This window comes from Strix aluco, chromosome 2 (genome assembly GCF_031877795.1).
Source record: "Strix aluco isolate bStrAlu1 chromosome 2, bStrAlu1.hap1, whole genome shotgun sequence".
Taxonomy (NCBI): domain Eukaryota; kingdom Metazoa; phylum Chordata; class Aves; order Strigiformes; family Strigidae; genus Strix; species Strix aluco.
The window spans coordinates 6546728-6571520 of NC_133932.1; the positions used below are offsets into that span (position 1 = coordinate 6546728).

Consider the following 24793-nt stretch of genomic DNA (forward strand, 5'->3'; position numbering starts at 1 on the left):
TCTCTGCAGTATAATGCTTACTCTGTTATAATCCTTACAAGCGAATATTGCAAACCTTTCCAGAACAAGTACCAGAAGATTATTAATAAAGAAAATTAAATCTTCTGGCATGGCAATGTATTCTGTTCCTGCAGCATACTGGCTTGTTTCTGCAGAAAGCAGATCCCTGGTATATATTCTCAAAGCATCAGGAATGTAACAAGATACACTTGGGGACGTGAGCTTCTTTGAGAGCTGGTTATACAGAGATAGGGGAAGTAAAACTTTTTACAAACCCTGGCTGCCGGAAGACAGCTGGCATACAGCAGAGCGGTGGGCAGCGGGGCTGAGGGGAATCCAGGGGGTGAATACATGCCAAGTGGAGCCGGCCCTCTAATACAGTAATAGTTATGAAAGGAAAATTATATTTCCTGGGTAACAGTCTAAAAGGTGTGAGAATTTAGATGTCCTGCGGTCCGTGTGCTTTAGAGAGACAATGAGGGAGTAACGCATCCACACACGTAAGTGCTCTGTTTCCCAAGAGCTGCCCTGACCCAGAGGAACGTAGTGCTGAGAGGGGAATGGAGAAGACATTGAACAGATTTTGCAGCCTGGCAGTTGATGCTTCTTGCAGGGAAGGCCTTGCAGCCTCAGAGCAAAGCTGATTGTTCCAGCTTTTGCCCTTGTCTTTCATGAAAAGTATTCTGAGAAAATGAAGCTGTACAAAGATGTTTTTGAGCTTGCTCTGATTGCACAATAAGATTTTAATTGGAACCGAGCGACCTCCGAGTGATGGCAAAGTAACTCTTGCACTTATAGGGGATGTACCCCAAGAAATACAGCAGAGCACTTCTGAGTCAAAGATCTTTACTTCACTTGGTTTTGGGGTAGGAGCTGGTATCAGTCACTGCAGCTCTTGAATCACACAGCATGAACTAAGACCCTCAGTATTCTTGAATCCTCTCCAAATCAGTCGCTTTTCAATAAAGTCAGCACTGTTCATGAGAAGAATTCCCCGTCCCGTTCTGCCTGCTCGCTGAACATGGAAAGAGGGGGAGATTTAAACCTTGTGGCTGTTGGTGAGACAGACGGGAGGCGAGATGGAGCTATGATGCCTGCTTGCAGTTAGCAAGGGTTAATCCTGAGGCCAAGAAATTACAGCACTGGCAAAAGCAGGGTTGTCCCAAATACCCGAGGCTTTTCCTGGTGGATCTCTTCATTTGCTGTGTTGTCTTTCAGGACCCCGTCAAAGATGGTGAAACAAAAATCAAGGCGGACTATGCTCAGCTGTTTGAGGATATGCAGAATGCGTTTCGCAGTCTGGAAGACTAGACTCGACCTCTGTGACCACTCCAGTTTGTCCTCTCAATTCCTCATCTCAACTCCTCGGCTTCCCTACCTTACAAGAATGATGCAACAGTACTTGAGTTGATAAATAGCCCCATGTTTTCCCTGTTCATACTCAGAGAGTGTCCTTACAAAACATTCCTCTTAGTTTGTGTTTGGCATTGCTTCGTGTGCCTGCAATGGTGAGTGATGCGTGAGTGGGCCTGGCTGAGTGAGGAAATGCTGTTGTACGCTTCTAGGGTGGGAAAAATTTCACCTTGCCTCTCCCAGCTCTCGTGGTAACCGGTCTTTCACCTTGGGATGTAACCAGAGCCAGCTGAGCTCTACTGGCAGAGGAGGTGTAGATCTTAACACAGTCTCGTGGTGCGTTGAGCTGGCAATGTTAAGGGCATTTACATCTGGCGCTTTGCTAAGTGACTATCGTGACGTAGAACTCCCTATTCTCAAACAGCATTTTTGACCGTATTCTGATGACGTGTTGACACAACCAAAAATTCTTCACTGCTCTGTCCCTTCTGCAACCCTCAGCTGAGTCTGTTGGTATTGAAATGTGGTAGTTCTCCAAGAAGGGACTAACTAGGTGAGCACGTACAAGCAGCCAGAATACTTCTGTACGCTGGAGAAATAGAATTTTATTTTCCTACTTAATACGGATAGGACTGTTGGAGTCAGCATCAGCTAAAATCAAAGCCATAGGTGCTCAGATTCCAGCAGAATTTTTACCTTCTTGCCTCCCACTCACCCCGTAAAATTTCATGACCCTTAGCTGCTTTAGTTTGCGAAGCTGCAGGACGTAGAGAGCCGTCACGGAGTCCTTCCTCGGTGGCGCTCTGTCTGCCAGCGCAGTTGCCTCCCAGGGCAATGCCCAGGTCACACTAAGGAAAGGCAAGCGGGTGCTTCGCCTTCCTCCTCCACCTGTGCTCACGCGGTGGCACAGAAGGTCCCCAGTTCTCGAGCGAGAGGAATGTAGGATGTTAAAACTGGGGGCGGGGGATGAACAGGGGGAAGGTCAAGTACGGAATGGATTTAATCCTGCCTCCTTGATTCTGATGCAAGAGAAACCAGTGACTCTGGCCTCTGTTCCTGTCAGACAGCTGAGACTGCTGTGTCTGGGGCTTCCTTATTGGCAAAATTAGTACGAGGTGAGGAATGAGCATAGAGCAGCCTTTTCTGTCAAACCCCGGGAGCGCAGCGCTCAGGCCGTAGAGAAACACTGACATCCCCTCCAGTCCGTTCTCCCTCGCTCACGTCAGGCGGCGTCCAGCGCTGCGTGGTTGTACAGCAGCTGACGTCTGTCTGCTGCTTCGTCACGGTGAAGGTGAAACGGCTGCCGGTGACACCGCGGCGGCAGCGGCGTGGCTAGCTAAGCGTTAATCCTGCACCGCAACACTTCCCCGGGCTGCCAGCTTCCAGCAGGGGCCATGCAAAGGGATCTCCCGCTACGGACCAAACGCTGCCGCTTCCCTTACGGTATCGACTCGCTGTTTGTCAGGGAGAAACTTTAAGGGATTGACTCTTTTTGGTTCTCCCAAAAGGAGCTACTCCTCCAGCTGATATTCTGGTAGTGAATGGTTAAGTTTACAGCTCACTAAACTTCTGGTGTATGCTGCTTATTTTACCAATGAGCATGTGTGAATGAGTAGTCACCATCCAAGCCCTTGCCGGATTCCTCATTGTTCGTACTCACCACTGTCCTCTGTGGCATTTCACGCTAGAAACCAGATGTTCTTATCTCTTTAAATAGAGGATGTTATAAACTTTACAGAAGATGTCTAAGATAATGCAGTTCTAATATTTATTGTGCTGTACCTGGCCCTGAAGTGTGACCAGTTCAAACAGTTTCATATATATTTTTGTCTTTTTTTTTTGGTTTGTGTCTGTTTTCAGTGTTGAGATTCTGATGTTCACTGTGTACTACAAGTCTTCCCTCCACAGCTGTGGAAGGAATTAAAAGATGGGCAAAACCCCACCACCTACTTTATCTTGTATATTTCATAATGTATGTTGCTGGAAATTGTGTAAAAAAAAAAAAAAAAAAAAAAAAAAAAATTAAAAAAATTGTTGAAGTCAATGAAAATAAAATTGATTTAAAGTAGGTCTTACCTGTCTTATGTCCTTCTGTCAAACCAAACCTCTGCCCCAGTGGTATACACAGCACACCATCGGGAAAGCTCACAGCTTGCTTAAAATCTTATTTCATCATTTTGAGGATTTCTTTAAACCTGTAAGCAGCAATTTGGCAGGGATGCTTTACTTTAGTTCTCCTATTCCTGTCCAGCTTGCATAATCTCCTCAGCCATTACAGGAAAGAGTTAGAATGGAACAGATATTCTTGGGGTAGACATTTTCAGGACTACTTTTATGACAATTAAAGTATAACTGTAAACTTGCCTTTTGCTGCTAGTAGCTGCCACGCATACTAATGCAACTGTTGTAATTGTACCACCTTTTGGCACTTTGATAAATCTTTTAAGAAGTATTTCCCTGCTGTGTACCTCATGTTGTGGAATAGACCTCCCAAAAATCTCAGCTGTGTTTTTCAGACAGACTGATTATAACTCCTGGATCAGAAGATAAGCAGCACTGCTGGCCACAGCCTGGAAGTAACATGTTAGCATTCCTTGTAAATGAGGAGTTGAGACCTTCTGTAAATAGCAACAGATGAAGTGAGAATGTATTAAAAACATCATATTCAGGCATTTTTGTACATATTTTACCACTGTGTAACACCTCTGTGAAGTGTTTTGCTATTTTATATATATTATAGCTACAACAAGCTTGAATAGAGCAGACATTCAAGTAATTCCACCACATTACAAAGGGCTGGAAGTCACAAGCTCGCTCCTGGCAACCACCGATGAGCCAGCAGTTCTCCGTGGACATTAAGAAATCCACGGAGGGAAGCGACAAGTTCAGGTTTTGGCAGTTTGGAAGTTACCAACTGGCAGCGTCCTCACTTCATCCACTCGACTTTTGTGGATCTGGAAGGCAGGCGTCACCCAGCGGCCACAGGAACACTGCTCACCCCGCCAGCTGAAGGAGCCCAGCTTCGACGTGCATTTGGGACACAGAAGCTGCAAGAAAAACACACAAACTAAGGTGCACGCAGACGTGTGTCTATTTAAAAGGTACTTCTATGGTACACCTGTGTTGAGCCTGCTCCTTCCCTTGTAACACTTCACAGAATGCAAATGGGCTGCAAAAACAGGCAAAAAAGCTCAACTGGCATGGCTGTTCAGCCCTGGGGTGTAGCAGACAGCTGTGCTGGCAGAAGGGAGGGGATGGAAGTGCAGCTGCTCGGACTCAATGTGGTTCCAGGACAGTTTTGCCAGACTCCAGAAAGCCTCGGTCAGCCTGAGACCACAACAGGTTTTGTAAATCCCACAAACTCTTTTCTCATACTAAAAAACAGCCAACAAACCCTCTCCAACACCCTGGCTTGTGTTCTCAGTCCAACGAGATCACCAGTTCCTTTCCTTATAAAAGGATAATTTATAATGATTTATCCTTAATAATTTTATCCTTATAAAAGGGTATTTAAGAATCTGTTCGTAAGCTGCAAAATTCATGCCAAAAAGGCCGGGAGACCTAGGTCCTTGGTGGGGGGGCGCTTCCACATAAGGGAACAGAAAGAGTTTGTTCAGCCTTTGCTAAAAAAGCACCCAAAAAATAAAGCATGTGCTGCCCTTTACCTGTCCTTCCATTACTCCGAGCAACGCTGGCTCCATCCACTGCACGGGCTCGGTGAAGTAAGAGGTACATTTTTCTCGGCCATCACCACAAAGCTGAGCAGAGTCCGTTATCCTCTTGTGGGCAAAGGCTGTTGGTCCGCTTCCTTCCGCGTGGGACAAAATGCTGGAGCTACGGAACAGAGCACGCCTGCCCTCCACGACAAAGAGGGGAAAAAAGAAGTAAAATAGTTGTTTTTTTTTACTGGGGAAACCTACAGACAATAGAAAACAGAGACATGGACCTCTTGAGAGTAAATAATCAAACAAGATTACAAATCCTACATTTTTTTTTTATTTAGTCAAGAAAGTCAGCAGGCACTGACTCCATTCAGGGTTGCTTCTTAACAAATCTAGTGATTTCTGTAGTTTTGGGCTCTGCCCCACAGCTGGATGCCGTCTTTTATATAGATCTATTTTTAAACAATTCCTGCCTACTAAACATTTAAATCTACGCTCATATACTTGAAGAAACCTACACATAGGAAATAGCACGATTATTCACTTTCACTTTAAGCAATCCATAAAAAGTAGTTAAATACAGTAAACCCCAAAATCTACCAGAAATTTCTTCTGGAGAAACTGATTGTCAAAAACTAGAAGTTATGGTTTCAGAGCAAGTAACTTCACAGTGCCAAGCGGAATTATGCCTGCCTGTAGAACGTGGCAGGTTAGGCTGCACAAGTGCTGCACAACTCCAAGGAACAAAAAGTTCTGTATTTCCTAAGACACTTTTATTCATCTGATTTTTTTGTGGCACACAAGGCATGGAAACTTAGGCAAGAGCTCATCCCTGTCCTGAAAATAATGACATGCCCATTGATTTACGTGGGCTATTTTTCTCTTCAGTTGATATCAAAATGACATTTTATGCAGACATAGAAAAGATTCAGTACCTGCATTTCCTGCACCTGTAGAGAACCTCTGTGTTTGGAGTCTGACATATATTAGATGGATCAATAGCAAAGACTTCTCGGGGCAAGTCTTGAAGTTCTGCAGAGAGGTCAGTACCAAGTTGTGAATCAGATCAGTGCAGCCACGCTGCATTTCTGTGGGACAAGACAGCACTGTGCCTCTGCCGCTGTCACAGCATGCAGAAGCCACCTTCTCATTTATTTGTCTGCTCACCAATTCCATTAGATAAGCTAAAAATGAAAGAGCTTCATCCCACCACACCTAAGATTTGCTTAAACGCAAGAATTGGGATCTAGACTTTGGCCTTAAGAATGGCAAAATAGTTGCATTTTGATTTCTTACTTAAACAGAAGGTAAAGGCAGAGTAGGATTTAGAACAGTTCTGCCAGTCTTTTAATGCACACAATACAGAAAGTCAGCTTATGAACGGGAACTGCTGGGGAGAATGACACATACAGGGAGAGAGAGAGCACTGTTGTGCTGAATATGCAACACAGATCTTGCAAAACAGCTACGGATTATTATTTTATTATAAAATTACACATATGCACATGTATCTACTACTAGAGTCACTCTTTGTCAAGTTAAAGTATGAAAGTCTACTTCATACTTCATTTCAACTTTATCTCAGTTTTGCATTTGTTACTTTTATTTTTTTAATTTCAGTGCTTTCTTTTTAGAGGATGTTCACTTTGCTTAGCCAGGTACATAAAAATCAGGAAGCGTACCACACCGACCTTTACCGTTGCTGCATTTTGCTAAAGAGAACAGTTCCTTATGGATCTTATTTCTCAGGCATCTCTCAAAGACACTCTCCCTCCCCACTGATGAGCTGGAATTCTTTAGGGCCAGTACGATGTGAACGTTTGCCCTGCCAACTGAAGGCTCGGCTGCTTTGAGGGCAATACTCAAAAAAGTCAATCACCTCTGACATGGCCTTCTGTGTCCATTTCAGGATAGCCCGGCCCCACCTTGGGACCACCCGCCCCGGCTCAAGGCCGATGCTCCCGGGGCCCAGCTCGGCCCCGCCGCCCCCCCCCGCCTCTCACCGGGGTACCTCTCCGTGAGCATCTCCAGCCGGTACCGCTTGTAAAGGGCGCTGCTGCTGTCCACGGCGCAGCCCATGGCCTCGTAGAGCTTCAGCTGCCCCTGGAAACCGGGGTTCACCCTGCGGCGGGGGCGAGAGGAGAGCGGGGTGAGGGGGCGCCGGGCGGGTGGGGAGCGGGGGTCAGCGGGCGGGGAGCGGGGAACCCACTCGGCGTCGGGTTTGGCGGCCCTGACGGCGGCGTAGGCCTCCTCCCAGCCGAGTCCCTCCGTCTTCATGAGGTAGGCGGTCACCACGGCCACGCTGCGGCTCACCCCGGCCTGGCTGCAAGGTAAGGACAGGCCAGGCCGGCCATGAGGAGCGCCGCCCGGGGGAAGGCGGCCGGCCCCCCCGCCCCGCCGCCCCGTGCCTCACCAGCGGACGAGGGCGGCGCCGCCGCCCGCCCGCGCCTCGCCGATGAAGGCGGCGCAGTCGTCCAGGCGGCTCAGCAGGTCGGTGCCGGGCTCGTCCCGCGCCCGGACGTGCATGGTCCGCAGCCCCGGCACCGCCGGCGGCTCCTCCGCGTCCACCGTCAGCACCGCCACCACCCCCGCCGCCGCCAGCGACTCCGGGGACGAGCACGACTCCGCGCCGCCCACGTAGAGCCCCGGCAGCACCGGCACCATGCCACCGCCCCGGCAACCGGGAGCCGCCGACATAGCGGCGAGCCCGCCGCGACCAGGCAGGGTGCCGCCCCCAAGATGGCGGGGCCGCGGCCGCCACTCCCAAGATGGCGCCCGGCCTCCCTCGCGCGCGGCAGCCGAGGGCGCTAGGGGAAGGGTGTTGCCATGGAGACGGCGGCGGCCGCCTTGTCGCCGGGCGGTGGCCCGCTGGGCCCGGCCCCGCCGGGAGCAGCCCGAGGAAGGCGGCAGGGCCGGTGCCGCTCGTGGCTGTGGCGGGGCGGAGTGTCACCCGTGGGCCGTCGTCACCTTGTCCTCTTTAAAATCAAGGAGTCTCCCACCTTCCTGTCCTGCCTCCTTACAAACACTCAGAAAACAAATACTTATTAAAAAATCTCCCAATACGTTGTGATTGGACTCCCATTATTTTCAAATTAATCTTGTGGTTTTGAGGCCCCCATTTGCCCCTGTTTGTGTGGTTTGCATTGACATTTTTTTTTACTTTGGAGATGACGTGGAAATGATTCTCCAACACTCTCAGAGTGGTTTTCTCGTAACCGGTTTCTTCTGCGCGGAGTCGGTGGGTTGCTCTTTCCAGATGGGTGCCTGGAGTTTGCTTCAGTGCAACCTCCTGTGGGGTTTAGAATAGATACAGATAGATCAGAGGTAAACCCCCCAGGAAAATCCAACCCAGTCTGAACTTCTGATTTCTGCTATCCTTGCTCCTCGGATTTCTGCTATCCTTACTGCTCAGAATAGTCCTGTGATGCCAATGGTGCAGAAAGGAGACCCAGAAGAGCAGTTATTTGGGAAGCCTGGGGAAGCCACGCTGTGATCCAGATTCATGGTTGTGAATCGCTGGCTTGGAGATTAAAACCAAACAGCAGGACTGTGAGGAGCCTTCACTTACTGTGCGATCCCTGGCTACTTTGTAGGACAGTCACTGTGAGCAGGATTCTCTGAGACAAGGAAATCAAGCACATGGGAAGTCTGCTGGAAAATGCATCAGCTTGCTGCTAAGGTCTGTTACACGGCCGCATCCACCTAAGTGGGAGCACAGTCGGCATGCTGAAGAAAGCAGACAGCAGTTAGCCTTAACTCTTTCTAGATGGAGGCTTCTCACTCCAGACTCAACTGCAAGCACCTTTTTAATGTCACAGGTTTTGCATCCCCGTGAACCTTTTTTGTTATGCACGTTACAAACCGGTTACACTTCCCATTGCAACCTAAACTGGAAGCCAGACCAAATGATTCCTTACTGGCCTCGTCTGAAACATCTGAATAGGCTCTTACCACTGAAAATCAAATGTCTGGCCCAGCTTGAAAACTGCCCCACTCCTCTGTTTTACAGCAGCTCTCATGCAACAGATTTTGAACTACAAAACAGGAATTGTAACTAAATCCAGATTTTTATTCTGATGTCTTACCGTTAAGTGAGCTATGACTTGTATTCAGCACTGAAATCCGATGCAGTTTAACGAAGAGGAATCATGTATTCTGGTAATCTTCCTTGATTCCAAGGTTGTCCGTGTGACACTGTTGAAGACTGGAGCAATGCAGAAATCTCGGTGCAGCCACTTTTTTTCTGCCCATCATAAGGTTCTGGTCTGTTCTATGGTGAAAGTAGACAAAGCACTCACTTTTCCTCCCATAGACAAGGATACTCTCTCTTAGCTCTTAGCAGGATGCCTGTGCACAACATTACCACCCAACACATCACCAGACTTAGCTCTTCCTTCTTGTCTCCAGAGACCCCAACACTTCACTTCCTCCTCAAGTCTTTTTGTCCAGAGGGATCTCTACCACATAGCTGCAAGTTTTCCCCAGCATAGGCTAGACTTTGCAAGTTTCTGAGCCCAGGTAAAATGTCAGATTTCACTAGAAAGAGCTATGGTAAAGCTATCTCCTCATGTGGGATGTGTAACCTTACCCTACCTCCCCTGTATGAGATAAGAGAGTCTGAAAGCCCTGATTATCCATTACTGGGAGGAGTGTTGTAGCACAGCTCTGTACGAGACAGCTGTAGGCTAAACTGTTGCAAAAACATCTGCAAGGGCCTCTTGGATCCTTGCAGGATGCCGGCTGGCCACAGAGGAGGTTAAGACCGACACTTGATAGGGTGAGACCAAAACCTGGTGGGAAGGGAGATTGTTATCCCCTTCCCACAGGAGAGGCAGATGGAACTGGGGTACCGGGGAGTAGCTGTCACACCGCAGAAGGGATGGGCCACCACAGAGGTCCTGCTGGGGCTGCTACCCACCCGTGTGCTCATCAAGGACTCCCTCACCAGTGCCAGCGGGGAGCATCCAGCCTCGTTGGGAGATGGACAGTGGGACAGCGGCTTCCAGAGCTGCAGAGCTTCCATGTGGTGCTGGTGGCCCACCGAGGAGATGGAGATGGCTCTTTGTAGTTGAGATGGGCCCCAAGGCTTCCGAGACTGCCAGTCCACTGCAGCTTAAAGTTCGCTGTCATCCTGCCTCATCTCCTGTGCTTGCCCTGGTGCCGGTGTGATCACATGCTGGCCCAGCTAGCAAGCGGCTCCAGCCAAAGGCAAATCCCCTCTTTGGATGGATTAGTTTTAAATTGCATAAACCTGACCCAAAAGAAAGAGCGTGGCTGTGTTTCCGAAGATGGGGAGTCTCTGACAGCTCTTGTTTAGATTATTTTAAGCTATAGAACTGTGCAAACCCTCTTTTCCAGTTGCCATTGCCACCAGCTAGATATAAAGGGCCTACTGAAAACACCTTAAAGAATTCATACAAGTTTTCAGTAACAGCCCATATAATCTACCAGGGAAAAAGAGCATGCTGAAAAGAAAGACAGGTGGAAATTTAAAACAGAACAAACTGTGTTTGGACCTTTAATTGTGAGAGCTGATAACAACTGCAGCAAACTACCACGGGGAAACACTGGATTATCCATCTCTTGAGCGATCTGAAGAAACTCTGCAGGCAAGTCCAAGTTATTGAAGGTGCAGTGAGTTTTGTGGTGAGATTATATTATCCAGGGATTACATGAGTACTAAGAGGTGGTTAATCATCTCCACTAGCCTTCAAATCTGTGAATTTGCAGAGGCAAACTACCATCTGCAACTAAAACCAGTGGCAGAAGCGAGAGGTAGGGCTCACAGATGCAGACTCCCAGGGGGTTGGCCCAGTCGTGATGTGACCACTACACTCCTCCACACTGGTTGCTAGAGCTGTGGATAAGGGGATGTGAAAAAGATGTGATTTCAAAGAGAAAACCTGTGGTGGAGGAAAGTACAAACTGCGTGGGGCAGAGTCCATGGGCAGCTCAGCACCCAAGAGCTTCGCACAACTAAGGCTGCGCTCCCGAAACCTCGGTGTTTCTCTGTACTTGCCTTTGCTGTGTTTGCCACCTGCAGCCTGACGTGACGTGTCCTGAGTTTGTTCACAACTCCCAAATCAGAGTAAATTTTTTTTCAGTCTGATTTGCAAACCCTCTTTCTCCCCCCACCTCCGCCTCCTCCTTCAGCCTTTGTCTTCTTTTCCTGCACCACCGAAATTTTTGACGGTTCGTTCTCCCCCTGGGTTCCAGGAAACCGTGTGACTAATTAAGCAGTTGGGGCAAGCTCAGGTGCAAGGAAAAAAACAAGTCAGATGACGGGCCGTGGCCCACTCGCTCCAGTGAGTGCATTCCATCTCAGCATGGGTCTGCCCTGCTACTTCATAAGGGAAAGGAAAATGCTGGGCTTTCCCTGGGCTGCCCGCTCCGGAGCCTCACAGCACAACTGGGTCAGCAAAACTGAGTCTCCTGCTGTGGAAGCAAAAGTGCTGGAGGCCCAGGCAGAGGCGTAACCTCCTCTTCCCTACTGGAAGAATTTGGCCTGTGTACTTTGTCACACATTCGAGTGGCTCCGTTCCGTCAGGTTTTAAGCAGTTTTGGGCGTGTACATCAGAGGGTTTGTGAGAAGGAGTCTGCAGCCCACAGCCCGAGTTGCCAGAGGTGGCACGCAACAAGGCAGTGGAAGGGCTAAAGGGTGGAGACATCTTCAAAAAGACATTCGTGAAAGACAGCGACTCCAGGTTTCTGTGTTCTCTTCGTGTCTAAACGCAGCAGGAGCATGGAGCTCCCACTTTGCACGGGTCCTGCTGGTGAAGGGGCCTGCTGGCATTTCTTAGAGAAGGGGTGTTTATTGGCTTTTGCTGAGCTCAGAACTTGGTGGGAGCTGGGAAGCCCTACACGGTAGCATCTCATCCCTTGGAGCAGGAACTTCCCAGATGTCGCTGTGCTTCTTAACAGCAAATTTAACCTCAGATTTTTGAAAGAACGCTGTTCCCTGCATGAGTACACTCTGCACGTCTATACTGGACTTCACGTGTCTACTTTTATCCATGTATCAGGAGGAAGGATTGCTGCATCTCCCCACAGGAAACCTCAAAGGCTTGTAAAGGCAGCCAGTGACAGAGAAAGGGCCTCACTCTTGATACTCTGCAGGAGGATTTCACCATAGCCCCACGTGGGTGGGATGTTCCTACCTGTCTCCACGCTCTCAGCATCTGCAGACACGCAGTTACGCCACATGTCAGACAAAAAAGAAGAGTTTCCCAACTGCAGATTTGATGCTCAATTATAGAATGGAGCATGACAGCTACTACTACCGTGTATTAATAACTCTGCTCCCCCTTATGGCTTTAACAGCTGTAGCAACCAAGATTTATAATGACACATTATGTTCAGCAATGCATCACGTAAGGAAACTAATCTGACAGTGCCAGGTCACTGAGCTGACTTACAAGTTTTTAAGTGCGTTTCTTCTGCCAAATTTGCTGCCCTATTTACTGGATTGAAATCAACAAGGTGCACTCTGTTCATAAAACTGTACTTGCCTCTGTTTTGGCAGCTTCCAGACTCTTTTTCCCCGTCTCACTGCCATCCCAGGAGCCATTTGGTCCTTCTTCCTTCCTGAAAACCCTTTGAAACGGGTCTTGTGGTGTGTATCCTGATATAGGGTACACTGCAGGACAGGTGAGGGGGGACTGTAGCTGGGAGGAGGCTCAGGGAAAACGAGCAGAGATGAGGGGTGGAGCGGCTGTGGGAGAAGGCTTGTCCAAGAGCATAGGGGGACTGCGGCTGCTGCCACTCACTGCCTCTCGGCAGGAATTTGTCTGTATCCCAGTCGCTCTCAGGAAAAAGGACGGCTTGCCAGGATTGGGATCATCCGTTACTTCTCCCTAGGCTCAGCGTTGCAGTTGGCAGTGGCAAAGTCAGTCCTAAATAAACGTTAAATGTTAAGACAGTACCCCAGAGCTGAGTCTGGGTCCGCATCAGAGCCACCTCGGCAGCCACAGCACCCAAGCAGTAACCCATGCTTCTTAATCTCTCATCTCGCCGGTGGGCTGTGTGCTCCCACGGGTGGGCTGCATGCTTCCACAGTTTCCATCCTCACGGCACAGTAACGCAGTGCGCAGACACGGGCCGATGGATAGCAGGCCAGCTCTCCTCAGAGCGAAACGGGCTCGCTCTCCTAGGCGTTCATTACCTTGTTATTCCTGCAACTTACCCAGGTCCAGCAGACTTTAAATGGCGTTTCAAAATCCCATCCCATGAACCCCTTCTGTGGGACCAGTGAAAAGTGGTTAAAAAGAACAAGTGTAATTGTCAGGAGGTCTAAATTCACTGCAGAGAGTGCTGCACTCCCACTGACAAACACTCAAGGTCTGCAAACCAGAGGAGGCAGAAAACACCCCAGGTATCCTCTGAGACAGAGTGGAGATAACTCTCTTTTTTCAAACATTTTTGTGAAACAAGAACTTCTAAACAAATAATGTAAACTGTGAACCTTTTAGTAAGACTTTAACATCTGTAATAGCAGTATGCGCTGCAGTTTATCTTTGCCTTTGTTGGTATCTAATGAATATTACAAATAGAAAATATTTTTCAACATGTAATTTAATTGCTGTTTGCCCGGGGGGCAACAGAAAATATACTGTCCAAAATAATCAGTTATTGTCATAAGACAATAGTATTTGAGGCAGAAATATTGCTGAAGAAATATTCTTAAGAGATGAGACCATTCACTATTTTAATCTCCAAGTGAGACATTTCCTTACTGGTGGTTATGCCTCCATCATCTCTGCTACTACTTCTTTTTGTGTCCCCTATTAGCTTTCTTGTTTTAGAAACACAGGAAAAAGATGTGGAGAGAGATCTGGATCCTCATGTCCAACTCTGTACCACCACAATCATATTACGTATTTTCTTTCCTAGCCTTGTCTTCAAATGAGTTTGTTTTATTCCCCTCCCTCCCTCTCGTGATGCTCTGAATTCATGGTTATCTCATGGGGCAAAAAGATGGTAATTTGCCTTGAATGTGATTCTTGTGTCAATGTTATCCTTTAAATAGCTCTTTTTGTTTCCTGTTATTTATCCCAATAGTGAGCTATCGGAGAAAAATAAATAAATAAACCAACCAACCTACCCTATATTCCTGCTCAGTTTCAGCTTTGTTGGTGAAACAAGGCAAAGTCTGTTTGTGTTTGCTTGGCAAAGAGCGGCTTTTCAGTTTCCTCTTACAAGGTCAGCTCTTCTCCCTCTGTGTGTGTGCAGGTTATAATTTATCTTTCTTGACTGTGTGTGACCAAACAGTGTAACAGATGTGTTGGTTTTTTTCCCTAATGCTTTGTAAATACTTTTTTAGCTCTACTAGAAATATGTCAGCTGGCCTGTCCTAGGATAACTTTTGCTTTTTTTCCTGTGTACTGAGTTCCGATTATCCCACAGAAGGCAAATATCCCAGGTCCTTTCTGTCCTCTTTTGCTGAAACGTTGAGGGTTTACAGCAGGAACTGTAGCTTTTATCCCCGCAGCGCATGTTTTTGCACCATGTACTATTAAAGGCCAGCAGATTTTTATTACTCTGGATCTCCAAGTAATTCATTGCTTCCTGATAGCTCGTCCTCCCCCATGTCTCCAGTGCCTCCCACAGCTGGGATTTTCAGCCTCTCGCTCTCTCAACACTTTTGCCGTGTCCTTGAGATCGCATCCTTGAAGTTTTTGTCTTAACTCCTAGTTTGGCTGTTTCCGATGTGGCACCGAAGGAAACTCTGTAGCAGAGCCTGGAAATGTTAGCTCTATGCGGACAGTTCTGAGACCAAGGTTACCTTTGGGAAACCCATGCTGTGTTTCAGCCCGCTGCTCGCTGTAGTCCGCTTCCCTCCCTTCCGTTATTCCCTTGAAACGTTTAGGCCGTGGCCTTCCCCTCCGTGTGCAGCCGGACATACCCGGAGGAGGGGTCGGAAAGCGATCATTGGGTCACCCCTGCCGCTACCTGTCGGGGAGGGGGGAGCCCCTGGAGGCGGGGCGGGTGAGGGCTCCATGGCGCGGGCAGCCTCCCCCGCGCTCTCCCCACCCCGATCCCCGCCGGGCTCCCGGGCCGAGCGCCCGGCGGCCCGAACGGCGGCCAAACCCGCCCCCGCCGCCCCGCGGCGGGAGGGCTGGGACGCGGGGCGGAGATTTAGGGCGGGGGGGGAGCCCCGCCGCGGCGGCCGTTACTGAGGCGGCCGTTACTGAGGCGGCCGTTCCCGGTACCGCCGCCTCGCGCCCCGCCCGCCATTTACCTCACGGAGGGGGGGGGAAGGGGCGGGGCGGGGCAGTGGCGATAAAGGGGCGGGCGCGGGGGGGCAGCGGGGTGCGCGCGCGGGAGGCTGGCGCGGTCGCTCGGGGAGCGCGGGGAGCCTGGGCTGAGCGGAGCGGTGAGCGGCGGGGACGGGACGGGGCTCGGGGCTCCGCTCCGGGGCAGAGCCGGGCGGGGTGACTGACAGGAGGAGTCTCCTGCAGGCAAGCGCTTGGTAGCGCTTTTTCAATGGTTGTTGTTATTTAAAACCGTTTAACGGCACGTTCCGCGTGCCCCGGGTGAGCGCGGGCACGGCCCCCTGAGGGGTGCGAGGTGGGGGCGAATTGCCCCCTGAGGGGTGCGGGGGGGGGGGGGGCGAATTGCCCCCTGAGGGGTGCGGGGGGGGGGGGGGGCGAATTGCCCCCTGAGGGATACAAGGGGGGCGAATTGCCCCCTGAGGGGTGCGGGGGGGGGGGCGGCGGCGCCCTGAGGGGTGCAGGGGAGCCCGCTCATCTCTCCACTCGGGAGAAAACGTTTTGCAAAAGGAGCTCACCGCCCCCCCCGCCGCCTGCAGTGCCGCTGAAGTTTGGAGGGGACTTGTAACACTGAAGTGTCACAGGGGTGCTGCTCGGCGGGAGGTACGGTCGTCTAAAGATTTTGAGGGGCTGTGTCAAGTTGTATCGTACAGGGGGAAAACTGCTGCCCTGGAGTAATGTAGCTCATGATGACAAAGGTGAAGGTGTGTTGTCCTCACTCCCCTTCTGCCTCTGATTTGAGGTTTGCATCCAAGTGAAGCTTCAGTACTCTTTACACTTGGTATTGAAGATAGTGCCCGTTTTAGCTTCAGAGTTGTTTTCTCCCCCAGTGAATGAGCATTTTCAGGTGTTGGGTCTTCTTGTGATGGAAAATGTTGCTGGTGAAACAAGAGACATGTGAACTGCTAGTATCCCAAATATGTTAAAGTCACTAAGATCCTGTTGTCACTGACATAAATCTTGCAGAGTAGGCAAACATGTGAGTGGTTTGGGGGTGGGAGGCTTCATAGGTTCACAGCCTGAGAATTAAGCTCTCCCCTGAACTGGAAATGCAATCCTTCATCCTCCCCCCACAAGGGCAGCAACACGAGTTGTTCTCCTAGGTGAGGATCAGCCAGCAGAAGGGGGTGTATGTGGCGGGTTGGGAAGCACTGCTGCCAGTCCTTTCTAGTCCCTGGGTGGGCTGTCTGTGTTGTCTTGGCTGCTGAGAAGGCTACATCAGGAAGGAGGTGAGGGAAAGCTTTCAGAGGTAGTAGCTGAAAGCACTTGCAGCTCAAGCTAGAAGTCATGGAAAGCTCTTGTGTTCTTTAGTGATCTGAAGGATTTAATGAAAATACAGTGGGTTTAAGATGAAAATGTACTTTAATGTGTTTGAAGTGCCTGAGGGCAACTGCTGGCAGGCTTGATGCCTCTGGGTTTATGCTGCATTGCAGCCTTAAGGGATTGAGTTTGAAGAACCCCTTGATTTGTCCTAGACTAATAATTTTGAGAATCACAGGTTGGTTTTGTGCCCACTGGAGCTGATGTGACCTGTAGCAGCAGAGCTTGTAGTGCAGCAGCTCATGCTCAAGGACAGAAATTGCTTCTCTGTGAGCATTTTTACTGTATATTTTATCTGGGATTTGACTCTCTCCTGTAGAGGAGGTGTCAGGTCAAAAGAGCTGCTCAAAAATTAAAAGCTGGAAGAGGACAGGCATGAAATGACAGTAGTTGCTCTTTGAATCTTGCTTAAACGGTGTTCCGTGCACTATGTTGGTGCATGTTAGGAAACTGTATGGTTGGGTTTTAAGCAATTCTTGGTAGGCAGGAGTTAACTACCTTAAGTCTGACCTTGGCAGCTGTGGTCTTCACAAGTACTTGGGGCAGAAGAAGGTGAGGCCTGAATTAGTCTGTAGCTGGCAGGAAGCACCTGGCCACAATAGAAACCTGGAACACTTAAAAAGAGAAAAGTGTATTAATACCAGTTGGAGTTGCATGACTGTGGAACATATGTAAGTATCTGCATACTTCAAAACACAAGCCACTTGAGCTCAAGAGAATGATCTGGTCAACTGTGACAAGACTCCTTAAAAAGTGGAGAAGTTCAGACAAGGCTGTGACCCATGTCTGGCCAGTGAGGTTCTTAAGTCTGTAGTATTAAAGTGCAACACTACATGTGCCTTAACCTCATCGAAGTGTATGCCAGCTCTTAACAGCTTGTTTGCCCTCCACAAATGAGCAAAAGATTGGGGCAAGCATGAATATTTCCAGAAAGGTCATTTGATTATGCAGTGTGTCTGAAGAACAGAGTTGGCTACGAAGACTGGAGTGCAAATTGTGTTGTTCTCTTACCTGACTTTGTAGCTGAAATTCTGTCCAGGATGCTGAAGTGTTGTACCTTTTTGCAGGAGCAAGCTGTACTTGGCCCTTAGCCCATGAGTGGTAGATGCTGGATGGTTAAGAAAGGAAAAACTTATATGATTTTTTCCTCTTCACACATCTCAGGCGTAATTAAAGCACACAATTAAAGATTGGATGTCAAAATTCTGAAACTAACACCTGAGTGTCTTCCATTGTGTTAACTGGAGAGAGCAGTTTGAGCTTTATGTGTAATGAAACAAGTTCAAAGCTTAACTTTCAGAAGTGCTTTGCACTTATGGCTCCTCTGGCATTGACTGGTGCTGCAGGTGGTATTTAGGTCAAGCTTATGTGTCATCTTCGTTGATAGTTTCCCTTTGACACAAACTGGTTTGCTGAAGTACTTAATTCTACCTCACTGTAGGAGGACAATGACAACTAAAATTTTGTGCCTGCACCAATAGAGAAGCTGAGTATCATTTCAGGTGAAAGTCTTCCTGATAATAATTTTTACGTAGAATTATTTCTTTCTAGTTTATATCTGTGTGCATAGGTGGAAACTTAGAGCATAGGATGTATCTAGGAAGCATGAACAGAAAGTCTGACTTGTCTTTTTCTTTTTTTATTCCACCTCCCTGTAGTTTCTTTTGGAGAAGAAAAACCTGAAGATGGCAGGCAAAGGAAGTAACGCAGACTGCATGTCGTGCAGCATACTGAACTGGGGGCAGGTCAGCCGTCTGCATGAGGTTCTTACAGAGGTGGTTCCAATCCATGGACGAGGTAACTTCCCAACGCTGAAGATAACCCTGAAGGACATTGTTCAGACGGTTCGGAGTAGGCTGAGTGAAGCAGGCATTGTGGTACGTGATGTCCGTCTGAATGGCTCTGCAGCTGGTCATGTTCTGGTCAAGGATAACGGGCTGGGATGCAAAGACCTGGATCTCATTTTTCAAGTTTCTCTTCCAAGTGAGGCAGAGTTTCAGTTAGTTCGAGATGTGGTGTTGCGGTCCCTCCTGAATTTCTTGCCAGAAGGAGTAAGCAAGCTAAAAATCAGTCCAGTAACACTGAAGGAAGCCTACATCCAGAAGCTAGTCAAGGTATACACAGAGTCTGACCGCTGGAGCTTGATATCACTTTCCAACAAACATGGCAGGAATGTGGAGCTGAAGTTTGTAGACTGTATAAGGCGACAGTTTGAGTTCAGTGTGGACTCCTTCCAAATCATACTGGACTCCCTGCTCTTTTACTATGACTACTCGGAAACCCCCATGTCGGAGCACTTCCATCCAACTGTGATTGGGGAGAGCATGTATGGAGACTTTGAAGCAGCTTTTGATCACCTCCAGAACAAACTGATAGCTACCAAAAATCCTGAAGAGATCAGAGGTGGTGGACTTCTGAAGTATAGTAACCTCTTAGTACGAGACTTCAGGCCCATGGATAAGGATGAGATCAAAACCTTAGAGCGCTACATGTGCTCCCGGTTCTTCATAGACTTCCCAGACATCCTGGATCAGCAGCGCAAACTAGAGACCTACCTCCAGAACCACTTCTCCAAAGAAGAAAGGAGGAAATATGACTACCTCATGATTCTGCGCAGGGTGGTGAATGAGAGCACGGTCTGTCTCATGGGACACGAGCGAAGGCAGACTCTCAACTTGATTTCTCTGCTAGCACTCAAAGTACTGGCAGAACAAAACATCATCCCTAATGCCACTAATGTTACCTGTTACTACCAGCCAGCACCTTATGTCAGTGACGTAAACTTCAGCAACTACTATCTTGCAAATGCTCCCGTGCCGTACAGCCAGTCCTACCCCACTTGGTTGCCTTGCAATTGATTGATTCACTTGAGTGTTCTTGAGTGGAGGCTACTGGAAGCCAAGATGCTGAGTGTATATACAGACAAATAATAACTGTAAGTTGGAGGTTTTCCGATGGAAACGTGGCTGCATTGGACTGTCCATTTCCTGGTGTGCAGTAGGAATATGCAACCAGGTGACCTGCTATGAACCTTTCAGTATATCTCTACAAATGCCAAGAAGCCTTATTACCTCTTCGTTAGGAGAAGAGAACCAGCAGCTAACTGTTAAGAGGAGTAGTTACAAAACTTGGTACTAGTTCTGGAAGTGGCTATTAACATGGGATCGAAGTGGAGTATTCAGTAAACTAGGTTAGTTAATAGAGGAAAGACTGTAAAATGTCTTGAGCAGAGCAGAAGCCACTCCTGGAATGGTAGCAAAACTCTGCTTTCTATTGCCTAACCTCATTGCATAACCTACACTTCCTCAGTTCAAGTTCTGGCCAACTTTCTATTGAACTAATTGCGGAAGAGTGGGCTTGTGTTGAACTTGGGCTGCTTCTACTTTCTGTCTGTGTGGAACAGGTAACCATATGGATACTGTCTGTCTTGTAGAGGGCCTACATGTTGTTTCCTGTAGTACCTAGGGATGTATGGTCCTGCCTCAAGTTCAAGATGAATTTCTTGGAAGTTGAAGATGGATTAGTTAGTCTATCTCTAAAGCATAAGCTGGCTAAATTTTTCTTGAGTACAAAAATTTGGAAGGTGGCATCTCTAAACATTTGCACCAAAATGTGATCTAAAACTTGCTAATGTGAAAAGTCCTTGAAATAAGGAATTGAAGCCTTAAATAGAATTGGAACCACAGTTTGAACAGTTAGGATGGAAGAATACAGTGAAGTCCAGGCTCAAGATAAAGCCTTTCTGACTGCATCTTTCGAAACAATTTTTGGCACAGTTGGAAAGTAGCACAGCTCTTACACTGAGGTTTGGCCCAACTTCCTCACAGGTCCACAGCAAGCAAAAAAACAAAAAGCAAAGAAACCACAAAAACCCACACCAAAAAATCCCTAAACCACTGTAAGTTGCAGGATGATGTGCACGCCTGCCACAGTATAAATTCCTAAAGTGCCTCCTAAAACGATTTTCTTGAACAACTTCAGGCAGGTCCTGAAGGCTTGTCTTTCTGTCACCACTTAAGGGTTGAACTTACTGGTTTATCACTGGGTCACTGTATAAGGTGGTGTTTTGAGTGGTTAATCAAATTCTTCCCCTTTACTGGTCTTAACCTGCACTTGAAGAGGTATATAAACCCTAAGCAGAGCTCTCTGCAGACACTGTGGGTGGTGAAAGTCTGCCCCTGTTTTCAGAATAGCCTCTGGAGGAGTATGAACTCCCTTGGAGGTGTAAGGGGCTGACCTTCCTAAAGGGTGTGTGCTGAATTTGCTGCTTTGAAACTCCTCTGTTTTATAGGGAAGGTTAAGAATTCCCCAGTTATGTATATAGCTGTATTAGAAACTGGTATATGAACTGGATGATTTTCACTGAATAGTAAAATACATATAGCAAATGATCTTGAGTTTGCTTAACCAGAGAAATAGACTAGAAAGGCAAATCTTAGAGCTATTTAATATGTACTGGTGCAATGTTTAAGAATACTTGTTTGCTAAACCTTTTTCATGACTTCTAGTTGTCTCTGCAAGCTTGCAAAACCAAAGTGCCTGATCAAACAAATGATTTAAGCTTAGAAGGTCAAGCGGAAAGCAGGTGAAACACCAATGTATGGTTTCTGTTCAAGGTGGAGAACAGTAACAGTGCAGCAATCAGGACCAAAAACTTCTGGTTACTTTGCAAGTTCTCTCACTCGTTATAACTACTTCATAAAGACTGCCTTGGTAAAGCAGTGAGCCTACTCTTGTTCAGAATTTTTCGCTTGGCTTAGGAAGGCAGGGAGGGATACAATCTCAAAAGCAGACTGTAGCCAAGCATGCTTTAGCTTAATTCTTTGAACAGTCTTGTAAACAACAGTCAGTAACAAATAGACAAATAATTTGGTGTCTTCTGTTGTGTTTTTGTCATTAAAGGCTTCCTGAGTAGTCAGCCAAAGTAGCTAAACTTGAAAGTGAACCCAGCCTCTTTCACAAACTGTGGCTTGGACTTGACATAGCTTACAGACAAGGCATCTCTCACCCAAGACTTTGACTATTTGGAAGGCTTTTTAAAAACGAATATGATGCCAGTGTTGTTGTGTGTGTTAAACTTAGTGCAAGCTTACTGCTGGGATGCAGACGCAGGTGTGAATAACTACTGCATGCAAGGCAAGAGGTGGCCTAGTATAGAGTATTGCTAGAAAGAAGGAATTCTTTTGCTTAGGAGTTTGGAATTGCTATCATCTCTTAAATAGCTGTTTTTAAAGCCAGCCGAAGCTATACCCATTGCAGAAGTACACCATTGCCTAGAGGGACACTGGTTTACACATCAAATAGCTTAGACTCATGTATCTGTCTTGTGTGATCTCATGGCTGATCTTTAGAAACTTCCAGTGCATCAGCTCATGTAGAAGAAATGGTCAGGTGCTCAGGAGTCCTCCTCACAAGCTTGAAACAGACTTATGTTTTACCAGTCTTTGAACACCTTGGCTGCTGAACATCAGGCCAGGCGCATCTATTGGAAAAGTGCTAGGAAGAAGGCTTTACTGGGTTTCTACTGAGATAGAGCTACAGAGAATTTAAGCTTTGTGCTGTAAATGTTGTGCTTTTGCTAATGTAACCTATTGCCGAGGCCTCTAAGGAAGCTTTACGTTGAATGCTTCTTCCCCAAACAGCTGACTTTCCTGGGTTTAAGCTTTGCAGGACTGCTGCGTTCCTTGCCTGGCTCTTAAGTTGCTCTTGCATATTAAAAATATCAATGCTATGTAGCCTGGATGTTAAGCTCTTGAATAGTTAAACTGTCTCCTGAAGCTGCACGCTACCTACTGCATTGACCCTGCTGCGTAAGGGATTGCTGGGACGCCGTTCATCTCATTGCCTTCAAAATAATCCTGGCTTGGCCGGTAAAGCTGGAATATTTGGTAGCTGTTCATCACTGTGGTGCAAGCAGTCTACCCCTTTCTGTTTCAGGTTGTCCCAACAGTCTGCTGTTGCACGTGGCAGTGGCTTAATTTGGTGTGTGCTAGCTGGTTTGAGTTCAGGTTTATGGTGGCCTCTGGAGCAAGGAGTAACACGAGCGCTAGGTAAAAGCGGGTAAAAATGATGACCCAAGGCCAAGTCTAGGCTGTCTGCTTGATTCAGTCTCCCTTCGGTACTTAATGATGCCTCTGCAAACCTGCTCTATCCTCTGTTGCTCACTTGTGTGTCACATGGAGGTTAGAGAAAGACTACTAATACTCCAGACTATTACCCTAACACGTTCCCTTGGAGCAGTGGCATCAAAACAAAGCTGCAGTAACACTAGACTGCAAGTCTTGTATCCGTGTATCATTCCTCAGGACTAGGCTTCTAGTCAACTAGACTGTGTGGTCTAAAATAGCTGTTTTCTTCCTGTAACTTAAGCTCTGCTGGGCTAAGCCAGTCTGAGGTTAAGCATCTGTTGTCAATATTTATTGCCAAGTCCCCCTTGACTTACAGTTTATTGGTGTGACTTCTTCATTGTAAGATAGAATTTTTTTTTAGTTTTATAAAGACGCTACCTAGGAGACATAGTAGTAGACTGGATTTTAGTCACTTTGGTAAAATCCCTGTGCTGATTCACGGTCACTCTGAAAAGTTGTAAGGCAAAGCATGCTTTGTGCTTCCTCAGCTCAAGATTTAATTGTTGCTGTGTTTGTCCTCAGCTAGTTCAGTCAATCACTAAGCTGGAGGTTGAGGACTACTGCTTGCTTTGGAATAATCATTTTTCAAAAGATCCTCACACTTTAATAATCTTGTCCACAAAGCAGTAGGTAGTATTTAAATCTAGTCTGAATACCTAAAGCTTTTTATTGAAACTTAAAGACCCATATTTTGGGATTGGGTTCTGGGGTTAAGCATTTGGTATGTTTTGTGCCTAGGCTTTGTGGGTTTCTGATCACTAGAATAACTCCTAATGCTGGCAGTGACCTCTGCTTATCACTATGAGTGCTTGGGAAAAGGCCTCTTAGAAGAGAACTTGGACAAATTGCTTCAGTTCTAAGCTGTCAGTGTACTGATGGTGCTTGTTCACTATCCCTCTCACTCAACTCATTCAGTCAGGGTGCCTTAATTGTTAGGCACAGGAATAAGCAATAAGTTGACCATAGTCACTGGCAACTTGGTCAAATTTGGGCACTGGGACAGCCAAATGGATAGTAATAGTTCTAGACTTTGCATCTAAGTCTTACTCGACCATTTGTTAAATACAGTGCAGTGTATTTCATATATGTTCTTTAATTTCAATGAAACTAGATATGAAATGGGATCCTGGGCTGTAGTTGTAGAAGCTTTGGGGGGGAATGGTTGGAGCATTCTGGTTTTCCTGACTCATATTGGAAGAGAAGGCTACTCACTGAAATGTCTGAATTGGGCTTGTCTCTTTCTGATTAAAATTGCACTTTCTGTTGAAATTTAGAAGGCCTTTTTTTCTATGTTTATCTCTTATATTATTTTTTTACTATTAAAAGAAGTCAGCTTTTGGAAGATCTGTCTCATACCTCTTTGGAAGAAGTGAGTCTATTTTGTTTTGTTTTTAAGCTGGCAAAATGAGATATTTAGATTTGTGATGAGCCCAAATGTGAGATTGGTCACAGAACTTTGTCTGCTGTTCTGCACTGTGGTGTTCACTTGTCATTCTTGGAAACTGGGTTTTGGACCTTAATGATTCTGAAATACTTGTGCAAATAAACTTATGCTAAACATTGCTTGCCTCAAGTAATTCTTGCATCTAAATAGTGCTGACAGAGTATTTGTGGAACTTACTGGCCAATGTGTAAAAGTACACTGGGGGGAGAAGTAGTGATGGGATACACAGTGATGCTTGGTTTTAGATATTATTCAAGGTACTTTTTTTTTTTTTTTTCCCTCATGAATGTACACATCTACCTCAACTTACTGAAGGTTAGTCAGTTAAGTGAGACACAATTCATCTTTCACATTGTAGTGACAGTTTCTATTTTGCCCTCTCTGACCATTTTCTGGTCTCAACTTGACTTTAAAACATGTCGAGGAACATCCCTAGGCCTGTTAGGTGGTGTCTGGTCTGAGCTAGAGCCTGCCAGTGTTCTGTGATGCACTCCAGTTTATATGCTGCTTCCAGTCAGGGGCTCCTGCCTACCTCAACTCATGAGCCAAGGAGGGGAGAAACAGTCAGCAATTGCTCTTCAAGTTATTTACAGGTTGAAAGTCTTTGTGCTTTCACTC

The 24793-nt window shown here is 47.2% G+C and overlaps 3 protein-coding genes across 6 annotated transcripts in view; 2 read left to right on the forward strand and 1 right to left on the reverse strand.

Annotated features, from left to right (window-relative positions):
• The window catches only part of ATP6V1A (ATPase H+ transporting V1 subunit A), a 32303-nt gene extending 28882 nt beyond the window's left edge, over nt 1-3421 (forward strand). For both annotated transcript variants that reach the window (XM_074809317.1, XM_074809325.1), the window contains exon 15: nt 1219-3421. In XM_074809317.1, coding sequence (XP_074665418.1) covers nt 1219-1311 — 93 coding nt within the window. In that variant the 3' untranslated portion in view covers nt 1312-3421. The remainder of the gene's footprint in view (nt 1-1218) is intronic.
• A 498-nt stretch (nt 3422-3919) lies between these two features.
• On the reverse strand, nt 3920-7844 carry DUSP12 (dual specificity phosphatase 12). 2 transcript variants are annotated; one of them, XM_074809361.1, is made up of 6 exons: nt 7429-7844; nt 7225-7338; nt 7019-7137; nt 5951-6103; nt 5019-5269; nt 3920-4400 (listed from the first exon to the last, which is right to left on the reverse strand). In XM_074809361.1, the coding sequence occupies exons 1-6, from the start codon at nt 7710-7712 to the stop codon at nt 4239-4241; spliced, it is 1083 nt and encodes a 360-aa protein (XP_074665462.1). In that variant the 5' UTR covers nt 7713-7844; the 3' UTR covers nt 3920-4238. The 2 variants fall into 2 exon arrangements, with proteins under 2 accessions (XP_074665462.1, XP_074665470.1); XM_074809369.1 differs by having other exon boundaries at nt 5019-5205; nt 5951-6047; nt 7429-7837.
• On the forward strand, nt 7055-24293 carry TENT5C (terminal nucleotidyltransferase 5C). Of its 2 annotated transcripts, none has more exons than XM_074809348.1 (2): nt 7055-7164; nt 18262-24293. In XM_074809348.1, the coding sequence occupies exon 2, from the start codon at nt 18289-18291 to the stop codon at nt 19459-19461; it is 1173 nt and encodes a 390-aa protein (XP_074665449.1). In that variant the 5' UTR covers nt 7055-7164; nt 18262-18288; the 3' UTR covers nt 19462-24293. The 2 variants fall into 2 exon arrangements, with proteins under 2 accessions (XP_074665449.1, XP_074665439.1); XM_074809338.1 differs by lacking the exon at nt 7055-7164 and adding an exon at nt 15322-15387.
• The last annotated feature ends 500 nt before the right edge of the window (nt 24294-24793 follow it).